General features: G+C 52.6%; 1 protein-coding gene across 4 annotated transcripts in view; it reads left to right on the forward strand.

Moving 5' to 3' along the window:
* Nucleotides 1-17,478, forward strand: part of DUS2 (dihydrouridine synthase 2) — a 112,893-nt gene that overhangs the window by 18,806 nt on the left and 76,609 nt on the right. For all 4 annotated transcript variants that reach the window (XM_028501738.2, XM_036012052.1, XM_036012050.1 and 1 more), the window contains exons 7-15: nt 3,627-3,674; nt 7,374-7,439; nt 7,622-7,692; nt 9,573-9,659; nt 11,070-11,238; nt 13,344-13,465; nt 14,729-14,878; nt 16,007-16,094; nt 17,184-17,257. In XM_028501738.2, coding sequence (XP_028357539.1) covers nt 3,627-3,674; nt 7,374-7,439; nt 7,622-7,692; nt 9,573-9,659; nt 11,070-11,238; nt 13,344-13,465; nt 14,729-14,878; nt 16,007-16,094; nt 17,184-17,257 — 875 coding nt within the window. The remainder of the gene's footprint in view (nt 1-3,626; nt 3,675-7,373; nt 7,440-7,621; nt 7,693-9,572; nt 9,660-11,069; nt 11,239-13,343; nt 13,466-14,728; nt 14,879-16,006; nt 16,095-17,183; nt 17,258-17,478) is intronic.

Here is a 17,478-nt window from a genome sequence, read left to right on the forward strand (position 1 = left end):
AACTTTCCCCTCAGATGGTTGAGGGGAAAGTTCATGTACACGTACATCATATACATATATACATAAACATACCCACAGAGCATTGTGCCCATTTGTTTTAAATGATGTAAATGGTAAAAGAAAAAGTAATGTGAACAGGGTTTTGTCTTTTCATGAATAACACCAAGACGTAACATCTTTTTAGAAATAGAGGATGTGGCCCTGGCCAGTGTGGCTCAGTGGTGGGAGCTTTGTCCTGTAACTGAAGGGTTGCGGGTTCGATTCCTGGTCAGGGCACATACCTGGATTGTGGGTTTGCTCCCCAGTCTGGGTGTGTATGGGAGGCAACCAATCAATGCTTCTCTCTCCCTTTTTTTTTTAAAGATTTTATTTATTTATTTTTAGAGAAGGAAGGGAGGGAGATAGATAGAGAGAGAGAGAAACATCAATGTGCGGTTGCTGAGGGTTATGGCCTGCAACCCAGGCATGTACCCTGGCTGGGAATCAAACCTGGGACACTTTGGTTCCCAGCCCGCACTCAATCCACTGAGCTACGCCAGCCAGGGCTCAGTGCTTCTCTCTTGCATCGATATTTTACTTTCTTCTTCTCTCCATTCATCTGTCTCTAAAAGGAATGGAAAAAAAAAGTCTTTGGGTGAGGACTAAAAAATAATAATTAAAAATAAATAAATAAATAAAAATAGAGGTTGCAAAATATGTCCCCATTTTTGTATCAGAAGCTCAGACCAGAGTACTAGCATAGCTCAGAAAGGAGCCGAGAGGCAGCACTTAAACTCGGGATTTCACAGAGAAATGTGGTCCTCGACGAGGAGGTTTGGGACCCTGCAGGCAGGAGGAGTGCAGTGCAGAGCTTAGGTGCCAACATGAAGTGGAGGCAGAGAACCTCGATTTGAGAAGAGGGTTGGAGAGAGTGGAGAGAGGGAGACGACAAGGAAACAGAGGGATGCAGGGTTGAAAATCTTGGTTGGGACCACAGTAGCTGGATCTGGATCTTCGGTATCTCTGGCCTTTTGTGAACGAACAGAAAGGCACATGGTCAGAAACTTAGTTTCTTTCCCCAGGGGAACCAGTGTTACTAGTTTCTTGTGTGTCTTTCCAAACACATTCTGTGAGTAGAAATGCTCATCTGGGAGCCATGTGTCTTGTGGACTGAAGTGGAAAGAGGCTAGAGGTGGGGGCGTAGACGTAGGAGGTGAGTGTTGTGGGCCCACAGGAAAGACTAGGGGGATAGAGAGAGGAGAGCCCAGCTGGAGTAGCATTTGACAGGACTTGGCTGACAAATGATTGGACTGGGTGCGGGGGCGCGGGGTGAGTGGTGGGGGAGAGAGAGGAGAGACTGGCAGCCAGGAGGGCAGTGGGTCTTCCATGTCAGTAGGACCGGCAGAGGAAAAGCGCGTTTGGAGCAGATGACAAGCACATCTTGGGGCTGGGTGTGTGGGAGACACCAGAGGGACTTCTGTGGGGCTGCCCCTGGGAACCTTATTGTAGGGTGTGTGGTGTAGGCCTAGCAGGTGCCCGCCAGGCCCACTGCCCAAAGTCAGCCACTTTGTTTTCAGCAGTTACGTGGCCTGGGGACCTTTCCTTTAAGCCAGGAGCCCGAAGACCACCTGAGGAAAAGGCCCTTGGGGCTCTTGAAACCCAGAAGGCCTGTAGGCAGCTGCTTCAAGGAATTGTGGAGATCTGAAATCGTCTGTGGGAACCTGCAAATTTTAGACTCTGTTGGCTGTTTTCAAATTACCTCTTTGTGTTTGTGATTATGTAAGGAGTGAAACTGAAATTATTGGAATAATCTCCCTGAGTTCGTGGAGTGAAAAAAAGCAAAGGACGGAATTGTATAAGGTGTATTACCATTTATGTGTGGGGGATGGGAAATGAATATTCATATACATTTACTTTTCATAGAACATATTTGGAAAGACACACAAGAAACTAGTAACACTGGTTTCCCCTGGGGAAGGAAACTAAGTTTTTATGTGGTTTTGCATGGGAATTAAATTCCCTCTGCCAGGGTGCTACTCAGAATAATTAACCCCTAGCTCAGCACTGGCGCCGACCAGCCAGAACAGAAACTCAGCAGTGTGCCACGCCAGTGCGCACCGCCTGAGTGTTAGCTCTCTTCCGGTGGCTCAGAAATCGGAGCCATATAAAAAGTATAAATTGAAAAGTTTTCTGTTCCGTAGGGAGGGAGAGTTCGTGCTTTTTACCCTTTTGAATCTTAAAAAAATTTTTATGTGTTACCTATTCAGAAAAGCAAATAAGTAAGTTAAATAGAAGGAAGGAAGGAAATACCATTGAGAAAGCCATTGTTGTGGAAGGGGCAGTGAGACTGTATTTTATTTTTTTAATAAAAGTAATTTATTTATTTTTTTCAGAGAGGGGAGGGAGAAAGAAAGGGAGAGAAACATCGCTGCTTGAGGGAGACATTGATTGGTTGCCTCTCGCACTCCTCCAGCCGGGGATTTGGCCTGAACCCCAGGCATGTGCCCTAACTGGGAATCGAACCGGCAGCCTTTCGGTCTGCAGACCAGTGCTCAGTCCACTGAGCCACACCAGCCAGGGCGAGGCTGCATTATAGAGCCCATGATTCCACAGGGAAGGGCTGAACTGTGTATGAGCTGAAGGCCAGATGGATCTGGGGTGGCCAGAGTTTCCTTAACCCCTCTCAGCAGGTTTGTATCTGTGACCAGGGCCAGCCCCCCTCTGCCCTTCCTGATTTCCTCTGACATGCAGGCTTAGGCTGGCTGAGTCTGTCCGTGTTCTCTCCAATTCTAACCTGTCATCCTTTAAAACATGTAATCACTGAACTTAAACCGTCTGAGCACAGACTGTGAGCATCTGTTAGTATGTGGTCTATACATGCTGACAGCATCTATTTATTGGATTTGTTTTTCTCCCCTTCACCTTGCTCTTAATGGGTTCAGATTTTTAACACCTGCCCCCACCCCATTATTAAAATGTCATGCCATTGTCCAGAACTTGGGTAGTTTGAAAGTACAAAAAAGAGCGGGAAAATTACCAATAATCTCACCATCAAGAGACGCCCTCTGTTGTTAAAGTCAAGATTCATGTGGCTCCGTGGGCTGTTGGTGTCCCTTAGCTGGGGCTTTGTTAGTGTTTGCCATTGGTCTGGGTGCTCAGGGTTGGGCTGTTGTTGCTGGCAGGGGAGAAAGGGCTGGAGAGAGTCTGCAGGTTGCATGCCCCTGAGTGGCTTTGCTGACAGTGGTGGCACCAAAGCAAGTGATAGTAGGATAGAAAGAAGGTGCATTTGCTTTCATTTCAAAGGAAGAGCGTTTCATTATTTTTTTAAGGGCTTGGCAGATTGGTTTAGTTTATTAAGACACTGATGGGCAGTCCTGAAACATTATTTTTGTAGAACCCACTTCTAGCTAGATCTGTGGCCTTTGCTAAGTCATCACTATTAGAATTCATCAGACTCTGATCCCTGTTTTTGCGGGTAGGGTGCTGCCACTTTCCTACTCGCTTAGGAGACCTGCCGATTGCCAGTGGACCTTGGTCCCTTGGAGACATGTGCCGGGGTGCTGGCGTGTTGCCACACCATGTTGCCATATCATGGGGAGGGGCTCTCCCTCTCCAGCTGTAAGAAGCCCCTCTGTGCTTTTCCTTAGGGGGGAATGGGAGCCGCTCTGCTGTCTGATCCTGACAAGATTGAGAAGGTAAGTCCTGCATGAGTGAAAGCAGAGGTCCTTCAACATGGCACATTTGCCACTCCCCTCTCCCAGATTTAGTGAATCAGGCACTCCACCTGGGGTCTGGGAGATTTGTGAAAGTCTTCTCAGTGGTTTGGACATGCAGCCAAGTTCAGTAACCCCTGAGCCAGCCTGCAGTTGACTTGGAGTTCCTTAAAAGCCCAGGGCTGGTGTCATGTTAACTGAGAGCTGGGGTGGGGAGGAGTGGGGGAGGCTGGGCTCATTTAGAGCCTCCTCTATATTGCCTGTCTCCCTTCTGAGAAGATCACGAGAGCGCAGGACCTGCGACCTGTGGGTGTGGACAGGCTCCGTGGCTGTGGGGGTGGGTTGGGGAGGATTGGCCCCTCACCGGGGCTTGATGAGCACCGCAGTGGGTCCCTGAGTGCTGCTGTACTCCACCACCAGCCTTTGAGAGCAGGCCAGGTCAGGGTCATACGAGGCAAGTTGAATTTAGTCTCCTCTGACCCCATCCCTCAATGATTCTGGTGGCCAGGTTTATGAGGCTCTGGGGACAGGTTGCCATTTGCCACCCAGTATTGTGAGCTACCAGGGCATGTGGGGATGTCATTTTCTGCTGCACCACAGACACCTTTTACTTCCTCTCTCAGTCTGCCAGCTCTCTTCTTAGCTCCTTTGACTTCCTTTTCATTCTCCAGCCCCCCTTCCCTGCTGGGTGCTAAGTCTCCTAGCACCTCCCACAGGCTACATTCAGTGACTTGGGATAAAGCACCACCGGTAAAAGCTGCCACTGTTTGTGCTGGCTGCTGTGTCCGCAGGTCGTCCTGTGTGTTCTTCTAGCCCCACTGTCTCTGGGATGTAGGAAGGCCAGTGTGTTTGTGACCTAAGTGCCTTTTCATTTTTCCCACATGTAGGTAGGTACATATAATGTGTTTGTAATGTGCCTCTAATGTATCCTTAGAGTTTGCAGAGTACTCTTTCCAAAGGATATTCCAGCATTTATTCCATTTGTTCTCCAAATCCCTTGAAGTAGACAGCTAAGGCATGCGTTATTTTCATTTGATCAAGAATAATAAGACTAAAGCACAGAGAGGGAAAAATAATTTGCTCAAGATCATGTAGTGAAAAAGCAGGCAGAGCTGAGGCTAAAGCCATGGTCCTGTGACATCTCCCCTAGCATCAGTGACCCCTCGCGATGGCATCTCAGGGTAAAAGGTGTCGGGTGTAGTTTATACGTGTCTAGCCCTGAGTGTAGACGCCTGGACTTAGGAACCTCCAGTCGGACACCTCTCTGCGGGATGGAGTGGTTGTGAATGATTGGCTGTCAAACACATTACCGTACTTAGGCGAGGGGCCCCTGTTGGGGGTCTTTTCTTTCCATCATTGCACACGGGCATTTCTGTTGTGCTCTGGCCACCTGGCTTCTCCCGTTCACGCTGTTGGCTCTGTCCTCTCACGGCCCCTCTTCGGGTGCATTTCACGTGTGAGGCTCAGTTCATTCTCTTCCTTCTCTGTTTGGTGGGATGGATGGGTGGGTGGGGTTTGCCTCATGGAAGGGAGCTTCCACAGTAAAGCCAAAGGGGACCTGGGAATAGTGGGCTGGAGTAGATCCGGGCTCAGGCTGTGCTGGTGCACTGGGTGGCTGGGGTGAGAGCTTTGTGCGTCCGCACAGGCTTAGTGTTTTAGGCCCGTGGTTCCATTTGTGGCAACATCTCAGGGGCACTGGCAGAAGTTTTTTCAAAGTAAGGATGCTTGGTTGGAGCGATGAAAATATTTGGAAATAGGCTGGAGTCAGGGAGAGGATATCAGTCTTTTGACAGAGCTTCCTAGGTGTCTCTGGTTACCCTCCCTGGATTAAGAACCTCAGTTTTAGACTCTAATTCGGTAATATCCTCTCTCTCACCCTTGCCCAGGATTGCCTGGGCCCCCTGCTGCCCAGGGCATCCCCCTTGTGCACACTGCACTTGGGCTGTGACTCACAACTGGCAGAGCCAGGACTTGGACTCAGTTCTCACTGATTCCCAAGCCTAAGCTTTCCCATCCCCCTCCCCAGCCTGTTCCCAACAACTAAGGGAGCTTTTCCCGAGTTACCCTGTGGCCCGGTGAGACGAGCCTGCCTGCGGGTTGATGTGCTGTAATCTGCTCGGGCAGGGGTCTGTCGCAGGTCCTTCTCCCCACGGATGTGCACATCACAGAGGTGTGGTATCACTTGGATCGAGGAGAGTTGGGTCCAGGACAGTTTCGTGCTACAGCCTGGCCGGAAGACAGTCTCTAGTGCCCTTTCCTCTCAGTGTGACCCTTGCGAGGGGCTAGAGCTTTTGCTTGCTAATCTCCTTCCTGGTCTTGAACATGCGTATGAAATAAACAGAAATACTGAAGAAGATGCTTAGAGCTCCTTAGATAAGACACCAAAAGGAAGCTCTGCAAAACAGAGGACTGGATCAAACCAGCCAATGATACTTATGTCACTGAACACCAGAGGGTTCTAAGCCAGCGCTTGCAAAGGAACCTCCCAGAGACAGTGCTGTCCGATCGAGTGAGAACTTCTGTTGTGTATCTCAGAGGGTCTGGCAGTTCCCCCTTAAAGGACAGGTGCTCCTTGAAGGTCTGCTGGCAGTTGTGCCTGGGCCAGCAGGCCTTGTCTCACCCATTATCTGTCCTCCTGCCTCTCAGCCCAGCCTCTTAGTCTGATGTCTCCTGAGGGGCCAGCCTCATTTTGTCGCTGCCCAAAAGGCCTCCACTGCCGCAAGCCTGGCTCTCTGCTGCCCTCACCTGTCTAGAACCGAGACTGGCAGCAGCTGTCTGTATGTCCCCTCTGCTCTGCTTGACAGCCACCCAGTTCTTGAAAGAGGGCTCTTGGGATCACCTTCCGTCCAGCTTGGCAGGCCTGAAGTTCCTGATGAGGGGAGAAGGCCGCAGTGCCTCGGACTTGCAGTGTCTCCCACATCTCTCTTGACCTCTGACCCTTAGGAGGTCTGATCTTGCTACCTCCCTGACACTTTCCTGTATGGCTTTCTTGATCTGTCTTTGAAGTTCTTTGCAATTACTATGCCAAGCACACACTTTTTACCCTGTTGACTATGTTGTCTTTTCCTTTGCCCGTTTCATTCCTGTACATCTGACTCCCCTAAAGGCGGAGGTCCGTGAAGACAGGGCCCAAGGTCTGGAAAGCGCTCGTGCTCCCTCACTCCGCAGACCCCGGAACGGCACTAAGGGAGCATTGCCTTCAGGCAGGAGAGAAGCTGTGAGCCGTGTGCCCTCTACCGGGCGAGGCCGCAGGATCATGCTGAGGAGGGCGTGTGTTGGGCAGAGCCTTTACAAATTCCCAAGCCCTGCTTCTAGAGACCCATTTGGAAAATATGAGGTGGGATCTAAGACTCTGTATTTCTTAAGCTCTCAGATGTTGGCCCTGGCAAAGGATCACTGTATTTTACACAGGCATGCATGCAGATCCTCACCCATTCATTCATTTACCAACTATATGTACACCACTGTGTGCCAGGCAAGGGGCTAGCATAGAAAAAAGTTGCACTCCTTCCTTCATGGAGCTTACATGTATATGTGTGCAACAGGTATGCATGTGGACATATCATGGACACAGACATGTCCATGCCACTGGGACACACAGGTCTGTAGCAGGAGTCCTTCGTACAGGTCGTTGTGGGGTTTGCTCCAGAAGAGGCAGGTGCTCTTGTGTTCTCTCTGCAGATCCTCAGCACTCTTGTTAAAGGGACACGCAGACCTGTGACCTGCAAGATTCGCATCCTACCGTCGGTAAGGATGGGGTGTTACATTGAAGGTCCATTTTCTCTGGGGATGTCTATTTGGGGTGTCAGTAATTTTTGAGGTGTTGAGTTAGGTTTGGAGGAGGGGGCAGAGCTGAGCCCACTTGAGGACAGGTGACAGCTGCTCTCTCTTTGGCTTCTGTAACCACCCTGTGTGGGTCTCTTCCTCAGCTGGAAGACACCCTGAGCCTTGTGAAGCGGATAGAAAGCACTGGCATCGCCGCCATCGCAGTTCACGGGAGGTGAGTGCTTGCTTTCCTAGTGACTGACTCGCAGCGAGGTCCTCTGCCACCCTAAAGGTCCTTCAGCAGACCTCAGGGGTCAGCTAAGTTCTCTTTGACACATGCCCCCGCCTCTGCCTAGCTCTTTGACATCCCAGGGGCGGTTAAACTCTTACGAGCTTGCATTTTCCTGTGTTTCAGTCACTGAGCATCTACTGGTGGTAGACACCGCACTGAGCTTTAGAGACAGGGAGACCAAGGAGGAAGGAGAAATGCCCCTAACCTCAGGAAGTATAAACGGTAGAGATGGAATGATTTGCTCAAAATTGCGTCATGCAGCCAGGAAGTGGTGGAATTAGAACTCTGACTCTGAGCCTCCTTTTCTTTCCACTACGTTGAGCAAGAGCTTCTGCCCTGAATGACCCCAGGCAGACTGCTGTTCATCTGCGGGCACTGCCTCTTCGGTCTGCCCCTGTAGGATTGCCAGCTGACACTGCGACTGCTTTAAACAGTCCCTGTGTCTGTAGCTTACCACACTTTGCTGAGAGCCGAGGTGTTGCCAGAGGCTCCCCTGGGTTTCCCAGGCAGACTTGCCCCGTGTCCAGGCTGTGCTTTTGTACAGAATCCCAGGTCAGTGGACTTTGGCCAGAGTGACCTCTCTTCTCTAAGTGACATTCTTTTTGGGTTCAGGGGTCTTGTAGGAACAGCGTATCTTTTGCTGGTTGTGTCTATTACAGCATTTTCAGAAAAGGGAACCCAGAAGTCCAGCATGTAAGAGAGAAAAGCATAGCTGTACTGGTGGAAGCTGGCAGGGGGACGTGAAAGGCCACACCCATTACAAACCCTGAGGCCACAGGCCCTGGGCTCAGACTGCCTGGTTTCAAATCCCAGCTCTGCTGCTTGTTGGCTCAGTATCCTTGGACAAATCATTTAACCTCTCTGTGTACCACATTCCTCATTTGGAGATTAAGGTAATTTCTGCTTTACAAGGTTCCTTTCCACCAGTAGTTGAAACACTAAGAAGACAAATTTCAGTGAGTTTAAGGAGAGACTTCTGACTATCGAAGTTTTTGAGGATGGCTAGAACTGGCTGCTGGGGTGTGGGGACGTGAAGGTGGAGGCTGGGTTGACTGAGCCTTCTGAGGCCCCTGGCCTTTTGTTGAGGGGCGTGGCAGGGGGACACACCGAGACAAAACCTGGGTGAGGACTATGTGGTCACCCATCACCCACCTCTCTTGTTCCTGAGTGCAGCTCAGGTCAGGGCTCACCTCAGCCCCCCTAAGACTCAGTCTCATTCACAAGAACTTACAGTTGACCTTGGAGGGAGGGTCCCTGGGTCATGGTGCTGCCTCCCCAGTGGCTCCTTGTGACAGCCATGGTCTGTGGCCTGCCCTGGCTGCTGGGTCTACCTGTGCCAGGTTCCTACCCCCACAGTCAGCTGCCCATCTTGGCCTTAGAATAGGCAGCTGTGTGGGAGTGGCCAGCCTGAGGGGCAGCAGCTGTTTCTAGTCCCATGGGGAGGGCAAGGCCGGGACAGTAGAGGTAGCATTCTTATGGCACTGTTCTTCATCTCTGGCAGAGGTGAGGGGAAGTCGGGGGGAGGTGGCGTGACCTTGGAAATCATCTCCCCACCTCCACCCTCTGCAGCCATGCCTCACCTGTAGGCCTCCAAGAGCCGAACTTGCCTTCTCAGCATGGACCTGTGCTGTCTCGGACCCTCCCAGCAGAGGTCATGGAGAGCCATCCACTGCAGCCTAGACCCCTGTCTCTGATGGCCACGTGACCTTCCTGAGATTCAGCATGGAGGACCGTAGGGCTTGGTTATAACATAACCCTGTGGGAACTGTGACATGGCCTTGGGCACTCAGCCCTCAGCCCCATCCTTTTTGTTTATCTCCAAGGAAGCGGGAGGAGCGACCTCAACACCCTGTCAGCTGTGAAACCATCAAAGCCATTGCCGAAACCCTCTCCATTCCCGTCATAGCCAAGTAAGCCTCCTCTCCTCATCATTTACTTCCTCACGCCTCACCTCTCTCAGAAGGGATTTAAGCTGGCATATGAAAAGGGAAGGAGATAGCATTAAAAATTGACCTTAAGGAAAAAGAAAAATGGGGTGAAAAATGAAGTTGGTAATGAGGCAGATGCAAGTGCTTGCCATGTTCCTTGGCCTCTGGTGAGTGGCTGATGAAGGTGTGTTGCAGGCAGGGGCCCAGGGCACTCTGATGGGTGGGCTGAGGGCAGGAGGGTTCAGGGGACAGGGAGCAAGAGCGTGGCTGCTGAAGCAGGCCCAGGGGAAGGTGAGGTCACACTGGAGTTAGGTGTGCAGGGTGTAGGGTGAGGAGGCCCAAGCCAGAGCACGTAGAGCAAAAGTAGGTTTCCAGTTGTGAGAACATAAAACAGAGAGTTTATCCTTGTATTATTTATTAATTGTTGTATAATTTTCCATATGAATAATTATAAACCTACTTTTGCCTGCCTCTATATGGCTCAGGAATCATAAGGCTGGTCACAGTCCAAAGCCCAGCCCGCACAGCTACAGGGCCTGGAACCTAGACTGGCAGGTGTGAGGTACCAGTGACCAGCCCAGAAGCTTAATAGCCAGACAGTGTCCAGTTGCTTCTGGGGAGCTGCAGTGGGGTGTCCAGACCAGCAGACCGCAGGATGGCACAGAACCGATGGCAGGATGGGAACACAGAAGTTCCAAGGCCCCGAAGCCCTGACAAAAGGCACGCCTGGCTGGTGGGAGGGAGGGAGAGAGCTGACGCTGGGGGTTGGCAGCCAGGCCCAGCCTTCCCCAGGCCAAGGAGTTTTAGGGAGAGGGTTGGGCTCCTTGAGACACTGGGCCCTCTTATTGCTGCTCCCACCTGAGTGTGTGCGTGCATGTCCCCCACAATGCTGCCTTTGGACTGAGGCTGCTGCCTGGCTCCTAATGGAACAGATGAAGACAGAGCAATTTACAAGGGGGCCCTTGGGGCTGCATGGCGGCGGGAAGGGAAATTGCAACCAAACCGGGCCTCCTTCCTTCCTCTCACAGTCGCCACCGCATCTGCTCCCTCTCTAGGGTTGTGACCCAGCCCTTAGTGGTCATATAGTGGAGTGGGGGTGGGGTTTCCTATAATCCCTTTAGCCACTGTTTAGAATGAAATGGAAGGAATGTAAAATCTCAGGGATACTTATTAAGTGCCAGGCATGGTTCTAGCTGCTTTCCTATATTATCTCCCTTGTCACTCCTAACCCCTCAGTGGGGTGTGTGTGAGAATCTCCAAGCTCCAGAAGTGCTTCCAGCTGAAGGACTTAGTCATAGCCACACAGCTAATGGGAGGCAGACCTGGGAGTTGCCTGGTTCTGAAAATGCTGGGGCGAGGATGGGGACACCCCTCATCCCTGTTGCCTTTCAGTGGAGGATCTCACGACCATATCAAAGATCATTTGGACATCGAGGACTTTCGACGAGCTACAGCAGCCTCTTCAGTGATGGTGGCCCGAGCTGCCATGTGGAACCCGTCCATCTTCCTCAAGGAGGGTCTGCGGCCCCTGGAGGAGGTCATGCAGAAGTACATCCGATACGTACGTCTGTGCGCTTTTATGAAATAAGCATTGCTCCCTGTCTGCCCCATTCCCGCAGAAAGTGCTTTGGGTGAGCCCCAGCCACCAGCTGCCAGCAGCCCCCGTTGTCCCTCTCCTTTTCTTTTCAATTCTGGTTACTCAGGTTTGGGTCTTCCAGAGGGCTGGGGAGGCATGCCACCCATCACCTCCTTCTAGAGCTTCTAAGATGTGGGGTCATAGCAGGGACCTCTGGAACCAGGATGCTTTTGGGGCCCCCAACACATGATCTCTCTCTTTCTCTTTTTCAACTGCCACACATACACATGCATGCACAATGACAATGGGAGTCTGTGTCACTGAAGACACCCATGCCAATGCACTGGTGCCAGAGCAGCCACAGCCAAGAGGAACCATTGTAGCTGTTGTTGTTGAGGATAGATTATCTCCATGGAGACTTCTCACCTTGTCATCAGTCAGAATCACTAAAGACTCTTCTCTTGCTAATTCCCAGAATGCTTAACCCCTAACTTAGGGCATAGCTGAATGCTAAGCCTCTCCCTAGGGAAGAGCTTTTTCTTCTCACTGGGAGCTTGATGGTAGTGCATTTTCCTGTAAAGGAATTTTTTTTTGACAAAGTAACCTGCCCTGTCCCTTTTGCACAACCCTGGAACTCTGTGGGACTTTGTGATCAGCTGTGCATGTCTACAGTTGGAGATAGTGAATGGTCCTCAGATTCTTCCATGAGTTGGGCCTGAGCCCTCACTGAGAGCAGACTTCTACCCTCCTGTTCAATCCTGGGGCTCACAGCCACCTGGGAGGGTCAGGAGCATCTCAGACCCTCAGACTGCCTCTATCCTCTTCAAGCTGTGGCCATGCCTGGGCAGTTGTGGCTGTGGAAGCTGGGGACGGTAGGAGGCCTTGAGGCCCGTGTCCAGAGCTAGGCAGCCTCTGTCCTGGAGTCTGCTTTGCTTGATGCTGCAGCTCTCATCCTCTTGGTCCTGGGTGTCCTGTTGGGCATGTTGGTGACCACCAGCTTCTCCAGTGGCCTGGGTCAGCAGAGGCAAAGGGGGCTTGCTTCAGCCCAGGTTGGCTGTCTAGCTCTTCTGGCAAGCTGGCAAGTCTGTGGCAGAGAAGACATATCCCATTGTGCTGAGCTTGCTCCCTGGGTGAAAGGTGCCGTTATCATTCCTGCTCAGCCCGACCCTTGGCAGATCCTCCAGAGTGTTGTCCTGGAGAAAGGGACCGGCTTTCAAACACAGGCAGGACTGTTTCGGGTCCAGCCAGCTGTTTTCTGACCCAAATAAGCTGAATGAAGGCCTTACTGCTGGCTGGGCTTACCTACATATCCCTGCTTTGTCTTGAGCGTGCTGTGGCACCTTCCCAGGCACTGAAGATGTAGGCCTAGTGTTGACGTTAGAAAAGTGTAGGGGGCAGGGGTTAGGAGGGGTTCTGGAGGGCCGGGGCACCCTTCACGCATACTCCCTGGCCTACCCTAGCCAGGCAGACTTCTCCTGGGTACCCTGGACGGTCAGTTATCTTGCCTCCCTGAGCCTGTACTTACCAGTTTGTGAAGTAACGGTAACAGCTGCACCTCTCGCTTGTATTGCTCAGGGAGGTAACAACACGTGTGAGCACGCTCTGTAGATGGTGCTCTACTTTATCCATGTAGGGGAAATTGGAGACAGGTCAGTTCAGATGTGGGAAGGGAGAGTACCTGTGTGGTTACAAGGAATAGAAGAATCTCACCCCTTCCTGAGGCTGGTCCTGCCACACCAGAATTTGTCTTGTTCTCCTCCCCGCCCTAGAAGATGCTTGGCAGCAGGTCCTCTCCGGTTAGCTGTGGTGGAGGAAGCAGGAAGGCTCCCTGCATGTTCGGACTTCAGACAGGATGTCCAGTAGGGTGTGCTCCTGGTTGTGGGCTTTGGGTGTGACCCTTGAGCTTCGTACCACTAACTGGAGGATTAGATGGCCCCGATGTAGGTGGCTCTTCTTATGGGGTCCCACTGTCTCGGCTGCAAGCACACCTCTGGTGCCCTGTGGGCTCCCCTTTCCCTTGCATCAGAGCAAAGCCCAGGCCTCAGAACCTGCCTGGGCAGCAGGTGGGCTCAGGTCGGTTCTCCTTCCAGGCTGTGCAGTATGACAACCACTACACCAACACCAAGTACTGCTTGTGTCAGATGCTACGAGAACAGCTGGAGTCGCCCCAGGGAAAGCTGCTCCACGCCGCCCAGTCTTCCCGGGAGATTTGGTGAGAGGGGCCGTGGGCTATCCACCTGTGCTGGCAGACATTGCCCCGTTTTGACTCTGAGCCCTAAGCTGACTCTACCAGGGGACAGAGGACACAGCTTCTGGAGATGGATGTGCAGTAGTGGGGTCATCTGCAGCTTTGCCTGACAGAAGGGGATACTTTCAGAGCTTTGGAACTTTCTGTCTCTGGACTGATCTCAGAGTCTCGGGAGCTGAGGCACTAGTAGGATGGAGGAATGCCAGGCCTGGGCTTGGGAATTCCTGGGGAGGAATGGGCTTCCCCAGTCTCACATCATGCCACCAAGACCCAACTGTCAGGAGAGTGGGGGTTGCGGAATGGGGCCCCCAGCCTGCACCTGTGCCCACACCCATCGCTCTGCAGTCAGAGAGGCCACCCCTAGCTCCTCTGCTCAGGTGGTTGACATTTGGGGCCCCTCACAACTGGCCTAGTGCCTGCTCCCACAGCTCCCTATTTATTCTTTTCCCCACTTGCACAGCTGTGCTCGTGCTGGGTCTTCTGCCCCGTCATGTGGGCTGCGTATATCTTCTCTCCTCCAAAGGGGCCCTTCTGAATCACTCTCACCCCCAGTCATCCATCTTCGTGAGTGTCCTCCAGCCCTCAGGATGCTTCCGAGAACAGAAAAGCCTTGCCCAAACCCTCCTCGTCCTGGGCTTGTGGTGTTGGCTCTGTCCCTATGCCACCTAGCTTAATTGGCTTGACCCGAGTGTCTGGTGAGCTCAAGAGTATAATTTTCAAGAATATAACTGTGTAGCTCTGGGTGGTACCTCAGTTTAGGTGAGGCCTAACTGCTTGTGGCCGGGACAGGAAGTGGGGAACCACTCAGTGGTCAGGCCGCCGTCTCTTCCTCCCACGGGCCCACATGAAGATGAGGCTGTGCATGCCTCCCGTACTTGATCAGTGTAGGTCAGCTTACTCACTGCTGGCTGGGGACAGCTGCCTGTATGCTCTTCCTTGGAAGAAAGGCTGGGCTCAGATGGTGGAAATGACCTTTAGAACCTCTTCCACCCTGCCCTGCCTGCCTTACAGTGTTTGCCCTCAGGGGCCCACAGTCACTGTCCATCTGCCAGTCCAGACTGATCCCAAGGGTGAGCAGAAGGTACCTTCTGATGGCCAGGTCCTAGCGGCGTTTTGGTGTGTGTATGGGTGGTCATTTCTCAGCGGTGCGGCCCTGGGCTCCTGCAGTTCTTCCCTCGTTGCTGGTTCCACTAAGGGGCTTGTTCCACTCGGCTTGTCTTTCCATAGTGAGGCTTTTGGCCTTGGTACCTTCTATGAAGAGACCACACAAGAACTGGACTCCCGGCGGGCTGAGCTCTTGGCCAAGACCCCAGAGGAGACGAGGGAGCCAGCAGAAGACCCCTCTGGTGTCATTAAGATGGCTGTCAAGTTTGACCGGTAGGTCTCCAGGTGCCTCAGCTTGGGCCAGGGCCAGGGCCAGGGCCCTTGGGCTGACTGGGCTGGCAAGCTGTCTGCTGTACTTGGTTAGGGACAAGCTTGGGGACCACAGGTGTCTTTGGTTTGGACACTTGTTCTCAATTTCCAGCAACCCAGGAAAGGCACTTTGGAGAAGATAGCTCTGAAAGCCCAGGCAGCGCTGTTAGGGTAGTGTGTGTTGTCCCAGGGGACGGAACTCCACCTTTTCCCCGCCCCACCCCCTCCCACAGCTTGGGCGAGAGGACTTGTCTCCTTCTGTTCCTGAAAGTCTGTGCTTTTTCCCTAGCCCAGAGGAACTAGGTGCCTGTGAGGAGCTCCCCAATAGCAGCAGGACCCTGGCCCTTATCTGACTGTGTAGTTCCTGCCCACACCCACTGCCCCTTACTGGCTTTGTGGTGTCCGCTCTCGGCAGGAATACCTCAGGCTGGTTTTTGCCTCAGACTGTAACTCAGCTTTGACTGGGTCCCTCATCCTTGTCCTCTGCAATCTGGGATCTAAGCCTATCTCAGGTCCCCAAGCCCAGACCAGAGGCCCGTCTTGTCTGGCAGGAGCTTGGGAGGAGGGGTGCAGGATCAGCCACTGGGCAGTCATACTCAAGGAGAACTCCTGGTAGGAAGTTGGGACATGGTACAGACTAACCCTGAAACCAGAGTCCGCTCTGTATAAACAGTGCATCATCTTGACACTCTGTAGACATTAGGGTGTGTACTAAGCTAGATACCTGAGCCCTTTGTATGGCTACCTGCGTTCCCTACCCCTACCCACTCTCTTCGGATCTTGTCTCGAGGGGCAAACTGGACCTTCCTCCTTGGCTGTCAAAGGCTGTTTTCCAGGCTGGAGCTCAGAGTGCTGGGGGTTCACTTTCCACCCAAGTTCCCCAAGCATACTGAAGCCCATCGTCCCTTTGGGCCGAAGCAGCCCCAAGCTGTGGTGGGACAGAAGTGGGACATCAGGAAATAGGTACAGGAGTCTTAAGGCAGCAACTCGATGTCTCAGTTCCTGCCGCTCCTACCAGGAACTGAGTAGGGTCCCTGCTGAGAAATGGAGTGATGATGGGTGGGCCCTGACTCCTTCCCCTCCTTTCCCCAGGAGAGCATACTCTCCCCAGATCACCCCGAAGACCTGCCTGTTGGAGTGGTGCCGGAGGGAGAAGTTGGCACAACCTGTGTATGAAACGGTGAGCTCCTGGCCGTGGCCTGCCCGGCATCCAGCCCTGTGGCGTTCCCACAGCTGGTGCCAATGCCCCCAGCACACCTACAGCTTGTACCCTGGACTCCAGGCTGCTTGGCTGGAGCCTGGCTTTGCCCTCTGTCAGCACACAGTGGTTACTGGTGGTTGAACCAGTTGCTGATAGAGCCTTCCCTTTGACAGTGGGCCTGTTGTTAATTCTGTCCGCATTTCACAAAACTGAACTAGAGTCCTAAGTAAGGGGCTGCTTGGGCCAGTCCCTGCCAGTGGTGTTGTTTAGGGAGGGGAGACGTCTCTGGTGAGGGCCAAGTGACTTAGGAAGGCTGCCCAAACCTGAAAGTTAGACAGACATGTTTTTGGACCAGGCCGCAGCTAATGGGGCATAAAATTGGGCCCACACACGGGGCCCCTCAGTCAAAACTGAGACAGTATTGGTTTACTAAACAAGTGATGTCTTGTTTAGGTGGCTCTGTCTCTGGACTTCTGACCTCCAAGCTTGTATCTTCTGGGCCTTGTGCCCTCTTCTGCCAAAGTGACATTTCTAAAGTGAATCTGAACTCTTATTTCCCTTGCTCAAGTCCTCCTCAGCTCAGAGCATGAGATACCCGCCCCCACCCCAGCGCCTTTCTGCTTCAGGACTCGGGCGCCCAGCCCTCTGTCCTGCCGTATCACCTGGTCTCTCTGCCAGATGGGTCTTCTTTGCCCCAGTTCTTGTCCCTTCTCACCCCGTTGCCATCTGGTGAACTTCTTATTTTGGGGACATGGCCCATCCAGATGTCAGCAGGAGGAGACTCCATAGGTACAGCTAAGGGCTCTGATGGCCCTGTGCTCAGGTTCATGACAGAACTCCTGACTTGCTGCAGTGTCATTGTCTTTTTGTATCCACCTTTCTCCCCTGGAAGATGCACCAGCCACTTCTTTCTGCTGGGGAGGAACATGCAGAACAGGTAGCTTTCATTGACTTGGATGGGAAGGACTTCCTTTTCTCTGCCTTCCACATGACCCTGGCAGGTGGGCCTCCAGGCTCGTTCTTCCCCTCCTGCAGCCATCCCTACTTCTTTTGTTCTCTCCGTACCAGGTTCAACGCCCCCTGGATCGGCTCTTCTGTTCTGTTGTCACTGTTGCTGAGCAAAAGTACCAGTCCACCTTGTGGTGAGTTTCCTCATCCATGGGCGTGAGGCTTGGGGTGGAGGGCCTGATCCAGGCATTGGCCAGGAGGGTTGGGGGAATGGTGTCCCCGGGTTGTGGCATCCCTGGGTGATGACCCCTTCCTCAGTGTTGTCAGAATCTTTGACAAAGGTGTCGAGAGTCAGGTCTTCTAGCCTCTAGTCCTGCCACCATTGTGTCTGCCTACCTGCCTTATTGCCTCATGC

This window comes from Phyllostomus discolor, chromosome 12 (genome assembly GCF_004126475.2).
Source record: "Phyllostomus discolor isolate MPI-MPIP mPhyDis1 chromosome 12, mPhyDis1.pri.v3, whole genome shotgun sequence".
Classification (NCBI taxonomy): domain Eukaryota; kingdom Metazoa; phylum Chordata; class Mammalia; order Chiroptera; family Phyllostomidae; genus Phyllostomus; species Phyllostomus discolor.